This window comes from Dermacentor silvarum, chromosome 1 (assembly GCF_013339745.2).
Source record: "Dermacentor silvarum isolate Dsil-2018 chromosome 1, BIME_Dsil_1.4, whole genome shotgun sequence".
Taxonomy (NCBI): Eukaryota; Metazoa; Arthropoda; class Arachnida; order Ixodida; family Ixodidae; genus Dermacentor; species Dermacentor silvarum.
Window position 1 is genome coordinate 120,626,731 of NC_051154.1, and position 15,654 is coordinate 120,642,384.

Genomic DNA, 15,654 nt, shown 5'->3' on the forward strand with positions numbered 1-15,654 from the left:
GGGACGAAATTTGTAGTGCAGACGGACCACAGTGGCGCTAGCTTAGCATCAGCGCTAGCATCAGTGAACTTAGCTGGCGCTAAGTTCGCTGATGCGGCTTTGTGAGCCTGCGGACCGGCTGGCGCGCTGGGCTCTCCTGATAACAGCATTTTGACTTTTCTGTGCAGTATTGAAAGGGAGCACCAACATGGTAGCTGACGCACTATCTCGTCGTCGATTCTCGGAATAGCACAAAAAGAAGAGACGTGAAGAAAAAAAAAAACAAGACAGTGCCTTTTTCTTTTTAGCAAGTTTGAAGTTAACACATTCAAAAGAGCCCACAGAACAAGAAATAAGCTGCAGTAGTTTTGAAACATCCAGTCTTTTCATGCTCTTTTGAGAATAAACGAACACAAAGTACCTCAATTTTCAATACATTCTTCCAATATTTTCTTATTAGCACTATCAACACACAGGAACATGCATGCTTATTCCAAAAATGTAAGAACGAGCCAGCCATTACTGGCAATGCCTGATTGGCCTTTACTTTCTGCAGTAAGGTTTCTGAAGGATAAAGGTAGTGTATAACATGGGTGCCCACCTAAAGGTATTTGCATAAAACATTTTGCCCATGGGTATATATATACACATTATTTAAGAGTTTGTGCAAGTACCAGTGAACGGCCACAAAGTATGTAATTAACAAAGGAGTGAAACTTGCACTAAGCTTCTTGGTTTTATCAGTTGGCAACCTCCTGTGCAGCAATGTAATGTCACTAAACCAAAGCTTTAAATTTTAACCATGGGTCATTTACTCACAGAGACAAATACGCGAAATTATTGAAAAAATTGCTTCGCCACTCTAGATATAAAATCAGCCTTTTCCCACACGAATCCATATTCGCAATAAATTGATCAGCTGCTGTTTCTCAGCTTTTCTTTAGCAGCTTTAACCAAAAACACAGAACCGTAATTACAACAATCTACTGTCTATGGCTGATGTCGAATGCACTTGCAGTTTTCTGGCAGATTTACCTCTCAAAATTGCAGGAAACATGGCCGGTTTCCCAGTTATGTTGATGTTGCTCCTTCCCTTGAGGTTGACTGAGTCCAGCGATGCATATACATAATTTTCTTTCGAACATGAAGCATGGATTGTGATGTGGCATACCACAACCCCACTTCCGTTGACATAAGGAGGAAAATGGAACACAGGGGCGCTTGATGATAGATTGGCATTGCAACCTAGAAATAAAATCAGTGAGGTCAATGTTACATTTTTGTTACTGTATATATAAAAAAGAACAAATGAGCTAGATGGTTAAAATGTATTTAAAAATGAGGTTAACACATCAAGTAACGGCCGCCTATGAGTACAATCTCGAAGCGTAATACACTGAATTATTAGGATCACAATTTCTTTAAGGGAAACTGCTCAACTTAAAAAAAAAAAATGTTAAAAATCTCAGCACTTGTTGTTTATTTGTGCAAAAATCCTTGTTATAAAAAAGAAGAATCTGAGGTTTCCAATTAAGTAATTATAGGGAAAGATATTGTGGTGTTCCTGAATGTGCCAATGTAAAGAGGGTCGATAGTGGACACAGTTTCGTGCAACTAACTGAAATACACAAGTTATGGTTGTTAGAAATTATCTGAAAACTGATTTATTACAGCGTAATTAAACAGTCTTGAAAAAAACACACCTACTGCAAAAAAATCTGTTGTGCAAGAATGGGAATGGTTCCACCTCATAGCAGATCACACCTGTACTGCAAAATTTTTAAGTAGCTAATTTGTTTCTTTCACATCTTTTTTTTCAACGTAAGAGTCTTTTTTAACACCCTGAAGGTTAAAATAGAGGAGAAATATGGAGAGCAAGAAAAAAAAGTTCAATGTTAAAATAAAAGAAAAAAAAAAACACTATGGTGAAAATTCATGCATGCATAAATGAAATATGGCATTGCCATTTTTCACATATTCTGCTCAGCTGATGCACACCGAAGCATATCACATACTGCCTTCCTAACTTATGAATGTTGCATCATTACGGAGAGCCAAAATGAATATAAGCCAATCGCTGAACTAATCGTGGAAAACTGAACCCTACTGCTCAGTTCAAACTCCTTCTTGGCCCACCCTCGTCTATATATATTTATTTTCTTCCGGCAGACTATACTCCCACAACTTCCATCACAGGACACTTACAGAGACCCTGAAACGATTCTGACGATTGTGTACAAACCTAATGAGTTGTTAGGGTAGGTCCTTTTGATCATTAATTGACACATCTAAGCACTCGGCGTAAAGCGTGTAATTCATTACATGGTTTCAAAAATATACATCGCTACCGATTGAGTTTTCAGCTGCCCCACACTAAGTGACACGTGGTGGCCATATTATGTCGGCAGGACGAGCTATCCGATTGCCTGCCCAAGGTGCGTCATTGATAAATTTTCGAACTTTATGGTGAACAAATGCTGTTTGTAATAGTTGGAATGTTGGTTAATTTGTTTCTATAAAAAAAGTAACAAAAAGAGAATGCACAAGGACAATTTATCACTACACTCAAGCACATCCGGCACAGAAGAGTAGTCTGCTTCTGTTTAACATTCTTCCTGTTGACGCAAGCTGCTCGCGATCAGGGTTGGTCTCGAGCTTTGTTTTCGCAAGCACCATGGATCACTCTAGTTACATTGTGGGCTGTAAATCTAGCTATCGGCAATATGTCAAGCTGTGACATCGTGTCCCTCTGCAAGGCAACATGCGAGTGGAGTGGCTGCAGCGCATCGGGCTATCTGTATCCAGTTAGCACCAGCAACTACGCGTTTGCAGCCATTCACTTCACACCGGTTACAACCCCAATAGAGTTTAGCATGCCCAGTATTCGGGTAAATGCAAGCGCAAGTGGACTGGGCGTTTTACGGGATAAGCGGAGGCGCAAACGTGAACAGCCTGCATGGTGCAGCCACCTGATGGCACAAAGAAGCAAACATAGAGCTAATATAGCAGTAACGAAGTGTATTCTACTTTGCTGCTGGTGGAAGTTTTCGGCAGGAGCATAATCTTGCACACGTCTTTTTAAATGTTTAAAATGTTATACACTTGGTTACAGCAACATTAGTTCTGTGTTTGGCTGGTTAAGCTCTGCGCCACCAGGTGGCTGGACCATGCAGGTCAATCTAGCCGCTAACACAGGTCTACGCGAAAGCTCCTTCATCACAGCAGTAGTAGAATAGAGGGGCTTTAGTTTATGCCTCCACTCATCTGTCAAAACGCCCAGCTTGCCTGTGGTAACTGCAATACCAGACACTCTTGGCGCTGCGACACACTTTTAACGCATGCTGCTTGGATAGCTCTCGCTGGGGATCGACGGCCAGGCGGGTAGCAGAGAGGTTGGAGAGGCTTCGCACGCCGGCTCCAAGAAACCCAAAGTAAACGACACGAAGTCGCATGAGGACGCAGAGCCAGTGAAGTGGGAGCTTAGCCTCAATTACTTGGAGAACGAGTTGAGGAGAAAAAGCATGGCTAGGGAGAAGGGAAACTTGTAATCGTCCATAGCTCTCTAAATATGAGACGCCTCACTTAAATTGTGGCGCTAATGTTTTACTGTAGCTGTACCCTACGCGTTTACAAAATTTGTCCGAACCGTGAACCGTTTCAGGGACCCTTTAAAGGCACCCTGAAACAATTTTGTTGATATTGAACAAATGTACCGTGTCATTAAGGCAGGTCCTTTTCATCCTCAACTACCACATTTAGGCGCTCCGCATAAAGTGTGAAATTTTTGTAAGTTCTAAAATGTGCATTGCTACCGATCACAGCTGCGCTACTGACACGAGTTTTCAGCTGACCCGTTACCATATACGCGGAGGGCAGCATTATGATGTCAGCCGGACAAGCAACCCGACTGCCTGCTCACATTGCGTAATCTATAATTTTCGAACTTTACGGTGATCAAATATTCGTATGTTAATATGTTGATTAATTGGTTCATATAAAACAAAATATACCAGACAGATACTACACGACGACATTTCATCACTATACTCAAGCACTTCATGCGCACAGCAAGCATCGTCTGGTTGTGTTACAATGTGCTCTGTGTTGACGCGAGCTGTGCAGCCAGCGTTGGTCTTGAGGTTCCTTTTCTCGAGGACCATAAATCACTCTTAATGCGTTGTCGGTTGCAAATCTAGTAATTGGCAACATGTCAAGCTGCGACAGCATGTCCCTCTGCAAGGCAGGCAAGCCGAGTGGCTGTAGTGCATTGGGATCTCTGTATCGAATCGGTGCCAAGACCTACGCGTTTGCGGCACTCACATCACATCGGAGGATCACTACCACAACAGAGTTTTAGTGTGTCTGGTATTCTGGTAAATGCAGGCAGACTGGGCGTTTTGCTGGATGGGTGGAGGCTCAAACGTGAGCGACCTGCAGGGTGCAGCCACCTGGAGGGTGCAGCCAACTCGATCACAGGAAGAACCCGGCACCTCGATAGCGCGCACAGAACACGCGTAGCACTTAAGCCAACCAGTACGCTTCGCGTGGCCATAACATCGAATCTAATTTTGACAAGTTTTTCCGAAAAAAAAAAGACGTAGATAAGTCGCACTGTTCTATAAGACGTACCGACGAAAAATTCAAAAAAAAAAAAAAAACGCAACCTCTACACCGGAAAATACGGTAATATAGCAGTAACCAAGTGAATGCTACCTTGCTACTGGTGTAAATTTTCAGCAGTAGCATAATCACACATACGTCTTTTTAAATGTTTAACACTTCCGCGACCGCGCCTATTCCCGTCGACAGTATTTTCTCGATAGTACAAGTTTGAATTTTGGCACTTCTCCGAGCACTTTGGACAGCTAGCGCCATTGAGCGGGTTAAAGAGAGACTACTTTAGCAGTTTCGGATTTGTGCTTCTCTTTTTCACCGCGCGGGGATTTTTAAAGCGCCTGCATAGTCGGGGTCACGAGCGCTCGTCGTTTGGCATCTACGTCGCGCGCGTCCGCTCCACGGAAACGGCGAGTTTTGACGGATTCCGACGCATCTGGGCTCGAATTTGCAGATGATCATAGCAGCACAGACTCGGAAGAAGACTTCGATTCGTCGGACTTCAGTACGGACGACGAAAGTGCGGCAAACCGCCCTGGAACATCGACGGGTATCCACCGTTGAGTTTTGCTTTCTTCTCGGACCGTGTTCTAAAGGTCACAGCTCTTATCTGCAAGGTGTAAGCGTCGTTCGTTCAGACGGGATCATTTGCCGGTGGTCGCGCAGAGAGTCGAGTTATGTCCACAAAGGCGTCCGGGAGTGCACCTTGGAATCGTGCTCCAGGGTGCTGCGCGTACCCGTGTGCCTCAAGAACTTTTGTAGATACAGAGCTTATATTTGCAGGCTGATTTCATATATCCCTTTTCTTGAAAATGTATATTTCGATTTTTTAAAATATTTTTTTTTGTGCAAAGCAGCATTGATGTTTTTATCGATTTTCTCGTTCTTGATGCGATTTTTTTTTAAATAATTTTTTTTACCTAGTATTTGTAATAAATATGCTGTTTGAAATTAATACCGTTGGAAAGATAATTTCTTCATCTACAATTTGATACCATACACTTCAACATGAATCATTTCCTGTGGCAGGAAAAAAAATAGTTGCCAGACTACCCGAAAACTACCGATTTTCCCGCGGTCACGAAAGTGTTAAAATGTTTCACACTTGGATACAGCAATATTACCTCTGTTTTATTGCGATAGCAATTATTATTTGGACACTGTAGGCTAATTTCCGTCTTCGTCCTCATCGCCGTGAGGTTCCGTGTAAAGTCCACAGGCGATAAAATCGTCGCCGATTTATTGTATGTGCGAGTGAAAGCATGCGACGACGAGCCGGCAATCATGGCTCAGCATACACAAGGGCGGGAAGCCGGAAGGAAGCACAGCCTTCCAGTTGGGCACAACGCTCCGGAGGGAGGGTACAGAGGTGGAGGGGCAGTGCTTTACTTTGGCTGCGCGCTCCCATTCTGCCGGAAGGCTCCGGGGAAGGGTGGGCAGGTGGAGGGGCTGCGCTTTACTGTGGCCGCGCGCTCCCACTGGGCCGGAAGGCTTCGTGGGGAGCGGGAGAGAGGGAGGGGGGTTCTCCGCGTGGTTGTATCTTGAAAGCCATCTGCGGCGGGGGCACAGTCCGCCCTTCCTGCGTTTTCGCGACTAAGATCGCTTTGATGCAAGTGCCAGCACAAAGCTTAATTCGCTCGCTGCTGCACTGACTCACTCCAGCGTTTTGACAGCCAATTTCCGTGATCATCAAGTGAGATGCGTTCATGTTTGGCACGCTTGTTAATTTAGTTAGTATGCCTATGTTCACTCCTTACTTTGTATAGCTGTTCACTAATTTGATCGATGCTTCGCCTTTCGGGCGAAACTGCGACTTTTTTTGGCTGGTTGAGCTGTGTGCCACCAGGTGGCTGCCTACCGCTCTAAGGTCCCTTTAAGCCACTCATGTTTACACCTCCGCCCATCCGTGAAAAGGGCCAGTTTCCCTGCGCTTACCAGAACATTGGACACACTGGGCGCTACGACAGAACGCTCGCAACGCATGCTGCTTGGATACCTCTCACTGAGGATCGATGGCCAGGTGGCTAGCAGAAAGGTTGGAGAGGCTACGCATGCTGGCTCCACAACACCGGAAGTAAACGACACAACCTCACATCATGACACAAAGCCAATAAAGACGGAGCTTAGCCCCAATCGCTCGGCAAACAAGTTGAAGAGGAAAAGCATGTCTAGGGAGGAGGGTAACTTGTAATCGTCCGTGACTCGCTTAATATGAGACGCTTCACTTAAATTGTGGCGCGAATATTTTACGGTAGCTGTACCCTACGAGCATACAAAATTTGTCCGAACCGGAATATTTTACGATAGCTGCACCCTACGCGTATATACAAAATTTGTCCTAACCGTTTCAGGGACCCTTTAAATGCAGTGCCAGTGTTCCTCTGGCCTCAATAAAATAAAGTATTTGGGCTAAAAGAAGACACACAATATGCATTATTCTTCGGCAAACCTACAATGACACCTTTACACATAGGTTTGGCAACAGTATAAACTAGATTCCTGGACAAATCACGCCTTGCAGTCAAATGCAGTACCTTTAGCAAAGTTTTGAGTAGAAAAAGCTACGCATGGCATTCTAATGTGACTGACACAGCACCTTTATATTGTATTAAATGAGAAGTACTGTTCAAGAAGGCTATGCCAGTGTCCTCCTCAAAATTGCTTTCAAACCTAGGCAGCATAGCACCCAACCTGTCATATTATACAGCGGTTGTTATTATGAGACTAGTGAAAAACTTTGTCGCCAAAACTGAAATACAAGAGTTGGCTGCAGAAGAAATGTTGACAATTGATTATATATTAAAAAAAAAAGAAGTTCTTTAAAGTTGCCCACTAAAGAGGAGCTCACTCAGAACTCATTTGTCATTGCACAGCTTTGATATGTTTTGATTTATATACAGTCAACGTCCGATTTTTCGGACTCCCTAGGGGCTGCAGAAATGTCCGAAAAAACAAATGCATGGCTTTTATTGTCCCGAAGGGCTCAAATGGCCACAGGCACGTCCAAAAATAGCTATGTAAGCCTGCCAGAACACTTATTAGGCATATGGGTGCTCGTGACAGCGGGAATGCATACTGTGTGCCGTGACAATTGCCCCTTCCCACTCTTGGTATGCTTCACCGCAATACTTCACGGATGCTTGGCCACGTAACATTGCTGTATTGAGGCGAACATGACTTTCGGGAACCGGCATTATGCTTTCCGAGCTTTGAAGCCAATGGCGAGGATTACAAAGGCGGACTAGTCGGCGCTATTGCCAAAAGCCGTGAATTCATTAAAAAAAAAAAAAAAAAAACACGGCACTGAATGGCAAAAAGCGTAATAGCGAACGTCGAAGCAACGAGGTCTAATGTGGCTACGACTGTCAGCGGATCTGCGTGCCGGAGTGCTGGTTTGAGGCGGCGGAATCATCAAAATGGCAGCGGTGGTGGCTTCAAATAATGCTGTTTCGGTCCTGCGGTCATGGCAAAAAGTCAGGAAAATCGGATGGCGAAGGAATCCCGAGTCCGAAATTTCAGACGTTTTTATACAGTCACTCTGTGCGGTATGTGGTAGTGCCGCGAAGCCGTCCGAAAATTCGGGCGCCTGAAAAATCGACCATTGACTGTAGCATAAAACAAAAAAATCAAACGAGCAACTTTTGAAAAGTTTTTAAAACTCAGTATTCTAACCCTGTAAAGTTGTAAACTATATTGCACAGTAACTTGCCTCCAGTGATGTTTATACATCTGTAGCAGCTACCCTGTCAAAGTTTTTACCTTTTATGATCCTGCTCACTTATGTAGTTCTACTGAGTAACACATTTTTGTACAATGAATGTTTGCACCTCCGAAAACCGGTACCGGTGCAATTTCAAATGTCATGCAAAAGGAGGGTGACTTTGTGCGTGCACTGTGTGGGGATTGAGGGTTGCGCCGGCGTCATTGCGCGGGCTAACACCTGTTCTGCCGTCCCCCGGTTTTCCCCGTCCTCCGCGTAACCGGTTCCCGCGGTGGCGCTGCGCACGCGGTGGTTGCGCTAAGGGCGGGGCTGCTGACGTCACGAGGCGGCCGGCGTTTCGGCTCCTAGCGACAGAGCGTGCCTCGGGACTTCTCTCCGGGACCAGCGCACGGTACGTTCATGCTTTCCTCTCGTCCGCCGACACCTTTGTGACTAGGACAGGAGCTCGTGCACGGTGCCTTTGCCCGTGAGGGGAGCGCGTACTTTGTGCTGATCCTTTCCCGACGCTAAGCCGACGAGCGGTGCCATTAGTGCTCGCGCGAGGTCGTACCCCGCCGAGCTGCACTTGCCGAAAGCCTAAGCCGAAGGATATTGCCCGTGCTCTCGCGAGTTGACCCATTGGTTATCGCCAGAGCAAGTAGCATAGCCGCCGGGACTTTTCCTAGCGGCGTGTCCCAGCTTGAGCCTGTGCTCTCGCCGCGACATGCTATAGGCGCCTGTTATTGTATTTTCGCCCTGGTGCGGGATCCTTTGGCTCCCCGCCACGCGGGCGTTTGTGCAGTGCTGGTGCCGACGGTTTCAGTAAACGGTTTCCGTCAACTCAGGGCTTTACTGTGTTTTTGCGTGCGTCACTTGGTAGCCCCTTGCGGCCTCTGAGCTCGCGCGCGAGCGGTGCTGGAGGCGACGGCTGACGCGGCCCTGTGGCTCGCTAAGCTCAAACCCGCGGTGGTTGGTCTCCTGTGAGACACCAAGAACCCACAACTGCTAGATGGCGCACAGTTTCCAGACAAGTTTGAGAGAGAGGAGCCCGGTTGCAGTACATGGCTTCTACATAAACCACCACCAAATACGTGTGTCCTCATAGCTTGTACATATATAACATATGAATCTTACACCTCTCACCCTTCTTACAATACCAGGCAGATAACACAATTCTTACTCGATAGGGCTGATATTATTTCTGAGAAATCAAAATACTTAATAAAACATTGACATAATTATCTAATTACCTTTTTAATTATTTAGTTTAAGGCACATATTTCAATTTACGAATTGTAGCTGGTGAGTTCGAGAGGAATATCTACTTGGAAAAATTCTTAAGGCTAGTAGTGATGATCAAGGACACAGTAGCGAAACTGTGAACGGCTAAACTAACTCTTTATTCGGCGAACTTGTGTCCCTAAAAGAAAGTGACATTCAAAGCACAACGATAGCGGCGAACACAGTCAGCGATCAGCGAAAATCTGATCAGCGGGTCAAGCACGTCGGCTTTTATACATGGCTCATCAAAGATTCCAGCGTAATCGCAGGTGCCCGCATGCCTTCCAGAAAGTACTACACAATTCGCGTTGCACATACTATCAGATTACAAAAGGTTCAGTGACAACAAGCAATGGATAGAACCATCGATGACATTTGAGTAACTTCCGATACGTGCAGGCACGTCCTGCACCAAGTGATAACGTTTATCATTTGGTAGCTGGTGAAAAGTGGTCACCAGAGAAAGATTAACAAGTACATGCGTCAATATAATTTTCTAAGTGTCCTACGAAATGCACTGGCATTCCAGTTACTTTTGAGTTTCAATGTATAAAACAGCGTTTTCTTTAAAGAATTAGGTTGAACAACAGCGCATTTTTACCGATAGTTTGACGACTCGCATCTCGCAATAGGTGCCACCCACAGAATTCATTTGAAGTCGGCACGCCTTGCAAACTCACTAGCTACGATTTATTAATTGAAATATGTGCCAGGAAGTAAATAATTAAAACCTTAATTAGGGTGATTATGTTAATTATTCACTTAAGCATTTCAATTTCTCGTAGAAGTAATGGGCCTAGTCATCGAGTTAGAATTGTTTTATCTGCCACAGGCAATTCTAAAAGCTTTTGGTAGAGCTAAATAAAAAAACACCCTATATACACGTTTCATAATTACATAACATTAAATGAATGTTTACCAGTCCTCTCAACAATGAACCCCCCACCACCAAATTAAATGTGTGCCACCCCTTGAATCAAGGCTAATCACATACCAATGATAATCATCCCCAAAGGATGGGTTATGCCTAAATTTTTTTGCTTGTTATGAACCCTATACAGCTATAAATTAAACAAAATGCATGTAGCATATTGATGCTCTAAGAAAGGTGGAGAAAAAAGTCTATGACTAAGTTATACACCCTCTAGGTGCTACCATTTCTTTTCAAAGAAAGGTAGCTGCAAGGTATATTTCATTTCATTGTTTCCGACACAATACAGGTCAGGGGAAGGTATGGCAAAAGGCAGAAAAAACTGCCTGACAATGGCCCTACCACCCATGCACAGTTGAACAGTGGCGTGAACATTCTATAAGAAATTACACAGTAGATAGCGAATGCATTGTACGGGGAAAAGCTTGGTACAGCAAAAATAGCAACAGTTAATACACACAAAGAAATCTCCCTTATAGATCTTTAAAGCACGACCCTCATGGAGCGAACTTCCCCGACGATGTTCGCGCGTTAAAAAGTGTAGCGAGACGCGCCGCCGTGTTTTCGCCTCACCGCCCCTCATGCGACGATCCAGCGGCGAACGCTGCCGAGCCGCTATCAATGTGGCCAGCTGTGAAGCAGGATATTACTGTTTTTTAAATGTAACCCACAGTAAGATTTAACATGTTGCGACACTTAATAACGTCATAACTTAGTGTTTTATAATTTTTCTTGAGTTATTTATTCTACAACATACGCGGTTCCATTACGCTTTGAATTTCGCATACATAGGGCAACCAAGTAATTCTATGTGTGCGCGCGTCAGGAAAGTGCCAGAGGCAGCGCAATGGAAGCCAGGAGCGGGTTGTATTTTTACTTCCCATGTCCGCCGATCTGCAGCGAAACAGACAAGCAGTACAAGCTATCTACCATAGCCCCCGAAAGCTTCCCATCTCAGAGGCCATATGCCGTCGTCGCGCCTATCTCCCAACTTTACCGACAGGTGGCGCTCGCATCTCAATGAAAATTTCTCACTACGCTTAGGCGCGTTCGAAACGAGAAGCGATCTCGAAAATTCCTCAAGATTAGCTATAACACTATCTCGTCGAAGCGGCATGAGACTAAGCAAAAGCCGTTTGCACAGTCAGTTGCTACGAACGAAGTGAATTCTACAAAAACAACGCCAAATTCAGTTCGAAGCGGGCGACCGGGACCGCCGCCATGTTTTACATAAGCTCAATCCCATGATGCAACAGCCGGAAGTGCTGCCTCCTGATTGGATCGGGCTTGTCGCCGCGCGCTGGACGCTTCCGGCGGCGGGCGAAAATATCTATCCCCTCCAAATCGGTGGCACGCGTCGCGATTTTTGACGCCGACCGAAGAGTGGCCGCCGTCGGACGAAGTTCGCCGTTTGGACGCCGGAAATTCGTTCTATGAGGGTCGGGCTTAATAGCAAATATACATCGTAATATAGCAAATATACATAGATAATTGTGCTACAAGCACCTCGGTGAGTATGGATGCAAAACAGAATTTCAAGCACACACAAGTGCGTAAAAGAACTGAAAATTAGCTGGAATTGAAAAAAAAATAAAAAATGCTGCTGCAAAAATGCTCAGAAGACCTTCGGCTATTCTGGCAGCTGTCCTGGAAAAATACAAAACTTGCAAAAGCCCCATTAAAGAAATTCAAGTGTTCAGTGAACTGGAGGATTAACCAAACAAAGTGAGTCAGCAAGTGCACAATGACTAACCCCACGGTCAGCACTTTCAATGTTCTGCATTCTTCTCAGCATGTTTCTTTAGTTGTTCTGGCTGAATTTTCAGCTTAATTACTTGCGTCCAACCCCTGCACTTATGAATGCCTTGTGTGCAAAACCAGGCAGAGGATTACGCGCCAGTTCGTTTGATCATCACCAAGTGGGGATAGATGTACAGTGAAGAGCCCAACAAAGATTGCCAATAAAAGCACTTCGGTCAAGATGCACAAAACTGCCGCTCGTAAAACGAAAATTAAGGGGCAAGTTCGGAATAAACACACTGTCAGAGTCAAACCATTTTAGTGGCTGCTCTATTGCATGTGAACATAACTACAGTTTCCTATATATCATGTTTCTAAAGCAACTCATCAGCACATGAGCCTTCATAAAGTAATACTAATCTGCTCCAAACAACCGCGAAACCACAATGGGTCCAAATGACAAAATCAAATTTACGCCCTACTTCTTTTGGAATGTGCACATAGTGTGTGTGCTCATATATAACAAACCAGTCACACACGACACTCGTACTAGTTGAGGACTGAGCTCTATGTTTTGACCTTTTCATATGTTCAAACCTTTTTCTCGCTCTGAAGGTGAAGCCATACGGTTAGGCCAGCACACATTACAATTTTTACAGTAATACTATTATTAGTATTAACAAATCACGCAGTACAGCCAAATTTGGTACTACTTTCAGTTTCACTGAAATTGTGTAGATTGTTTACTTTTACTGTGGTAGAAAAAGTTCAATTGTCATTAAAATTGCATACTATTTACGTAGTCTGTTCCAGTTGTCATTGTTGCTGAAGTTTGTCATAATGTTTCTAAGGCAAGCTGAAGAGCAAGCTTGTACAGAGAAAATGGTCACTAGAAGACTGCCAGAAGATTTCATACCTGCCAAGTTCGAAGAAACTCAAACTGGGAAATCTTCCAACCGGGGGGGGGGTCAGTTGGTTACCCCCCCCCCCCCCCCCCCGACGTCTATATTTTTAAGTACTGACAGGAGAACTACCTTACGGTTTTATTTACAGATATACGAACCACCACATGAACATCAATGTCTCATGTTTGCAAGCATTTCATTGTTGCTAACTCTGTCTTCAAAAATTCTTTAAAATTTAAATTTCGGGTTTTACGTCCCACAACCAATATCTGATTACGAGGCGTGCCGTAGGGGGGGACTCCGGATTAATTTCAACCACCTAGGGTTCTTTAACGTGCACCACCCAATGCGTGGTACATGGGCGTTATTTCATTTCGCCCCCAACTAAATGCAGCCACCGCGGCCGAGATTTCATCCCGCGAACTCGTGCTTAGCAGCGCAATGCCGCCACCACTAATTCTTCAGATAATGTTTGATTGTAAGAAATTTCATTTCTTTCACAATTTGCGAGGATGACGTTTCCCAGTGTCTTAGACGAGCGACACATGGCCGAGCGGCACTGCGTCCTCGTATTTTCCCTGATGTTAAACTGCCACTCGCACTCTGCATTGCTCTGTGGTATCAACAAAATACTCAGCGTCACTTCGGCTGAGCACTACATTAAAAATACTTGAAGATACCTTTTGCGCTAGCGCTCCTTGATTTTAAAGCCATGACTGACTGTGGGCCTACTCAATGCCAGAGCGGCTGACGCTGATATGCCACCATAACGCTGAGGAGAACGATGGAGTGTCTAGTGTTCCTAGTGGCGGAACGCGGCATTTGCTCACTAGCTTAATGAGACCAGGGCCACTAGGGCACCCAACAACCCCGTCAGCGTAAGGAGGGGCTCTGCGGTTAACGAAATAGCACATGTATAGGGTTTCCCTACTTCTTTCTTAGCAATTTTTTGTGCGATGAACTTCCAACTGGATTGGATTGGGTTGGATTGTTTTTGCCAATGTGGCCTGACAAAGCGCTGGACGCGGATAGAAACGGGACACAACTGCAACTTCCGGGGGTTTTTCCTGTAAACCACACAACTAGAAGAAACGCTCCAAATCCGGGAGACTTGGCAGCTATGAGATAAGGACGTGATTTGCTTTTAAGATTCCATAAAGCACCAAAATTCATTACAGCCAATATGTTTACTATGCACTTGCATAAATAACAAGAAAAATTGCAGAACAACATTTAGCAGTGGTGGCACACAGGTGCTTCAATTCCACAGCTTCGTTTCCAAAGCCAGAGAAAGTTATCCTTAGGTTTACGAAAGATTTAAAAACTATCCAAGTTTGCCGTGTTGAAATTCTCTGTAAATACAGTGTCCATGCACAATTTTCTTATACATGAGCTCCAGAGACATTTTTAACTATACTGGCTGTGATGAATCAAATTTCATACAACAAACATTTCACTTTACCAGTATGTGTACAATACAGCAGACTAAGGACAATTTTTAAAATGTTCCTGTACAAAATGCCTACTATCTTTCGCACCAGAAACACCGAAACAGGTCAATTCCAGTATTCATTTACTGTTATGGTAGCTCTTACCTTCACGAAATATGCCAGTGAACGTTCTAGATCCCTTGATGCTCTCATTCACAGAGGTAAAAATTGTCACAATATCGGCAGGAATGAAGTATGTAACAGGATCTACAAAAGAAATATAATATATAAAATACAAATGCATACGTGTGCCATACATAGAGCAAGAATGATAAATATATCAGGTTAACGTCTCACATTTCAAAATATGACTCAAAATTATATTATACTGCTAGGACAATAAAGTAAACCATAGGCACAGCAAAATACACCTAATCCATTGCCATGACAAAGTGATGCAGTAATAAAGAGCTGGAAAAAAAATTGCTTAACTTAAAATGTATGCAACATAAAGGTAGTGGTATATCCCATAAAGCCTTACTTCGTCCACTAAGACATGAATTACATTGAAGATGTAAAAAATCTGGAGTCGTTTATTACTAAGAAGCACATAAGAAAAACTCATGTTATATAAACTGATTTAAAAAAACATTTATACCCATATTTCTACAAAATTCCTGACTGCGCCAGTCCTTAAGTCCATGTCAGCTAATACCCCTGTCACACGACCACGCACGAACTCCTGTGAAATAGGGAGCACGAGACTTCCTAAGGGAGTTCAACCTCAAGGAAGTTGTGGTGATGTCACATTGTCAATAACTAGTTTTTAAAAAGATGCACCGAGGTGCATTTAGCGGTGTTTGATTTTTGAACAAATAGAAAAATTTAACTTCTACTTACGCTCGTAGCTATTAGTATAATTAATGCATAAAACATATATTATTAAATATATTTGATGCGACAAACATACAACTCGTTAAAATTCAAAGTGCACACGCTAAACATAGCAGTGCTGACAGCGACGCTAGCCACCCTGTGCATATCTGTGTTTTTCTTTGCGGCATGGCAAGCAGG

At 44.1% G+C, this 15,654-nt stretch overlaps 1 protein-coding gene across 2 annotated transcripts in view; it reads right to left on the bottom strand.

Annotated features, from left to right (window-relative positions):
- LOC119435935 (uncharacterized) overlaps window positions 1-15,654 on the bottom strand; it is a 167,538-nt gene that overhangs the window by 100,423 nt on the left and 51,461 nt on the right. For both annotated transcript variants that reach the window (XM_049660887.1, XM_037702637.2), the window contains 2 exons: window positions 14,746-14,847; window positions 1,015-1,224 (listed from right to left, as the gene is read on the bottom strand). In XM_049660887.1, the coding sequence (XP_049516844.1) occupies window positions 1,015-1,224; window positions 14,746-14,847 (312 nt within the window). The remainder of the gene's footprint in view (window positions 1-1,014; window positions 1,225-14,745; window positions 14,848-15,654) is intronic.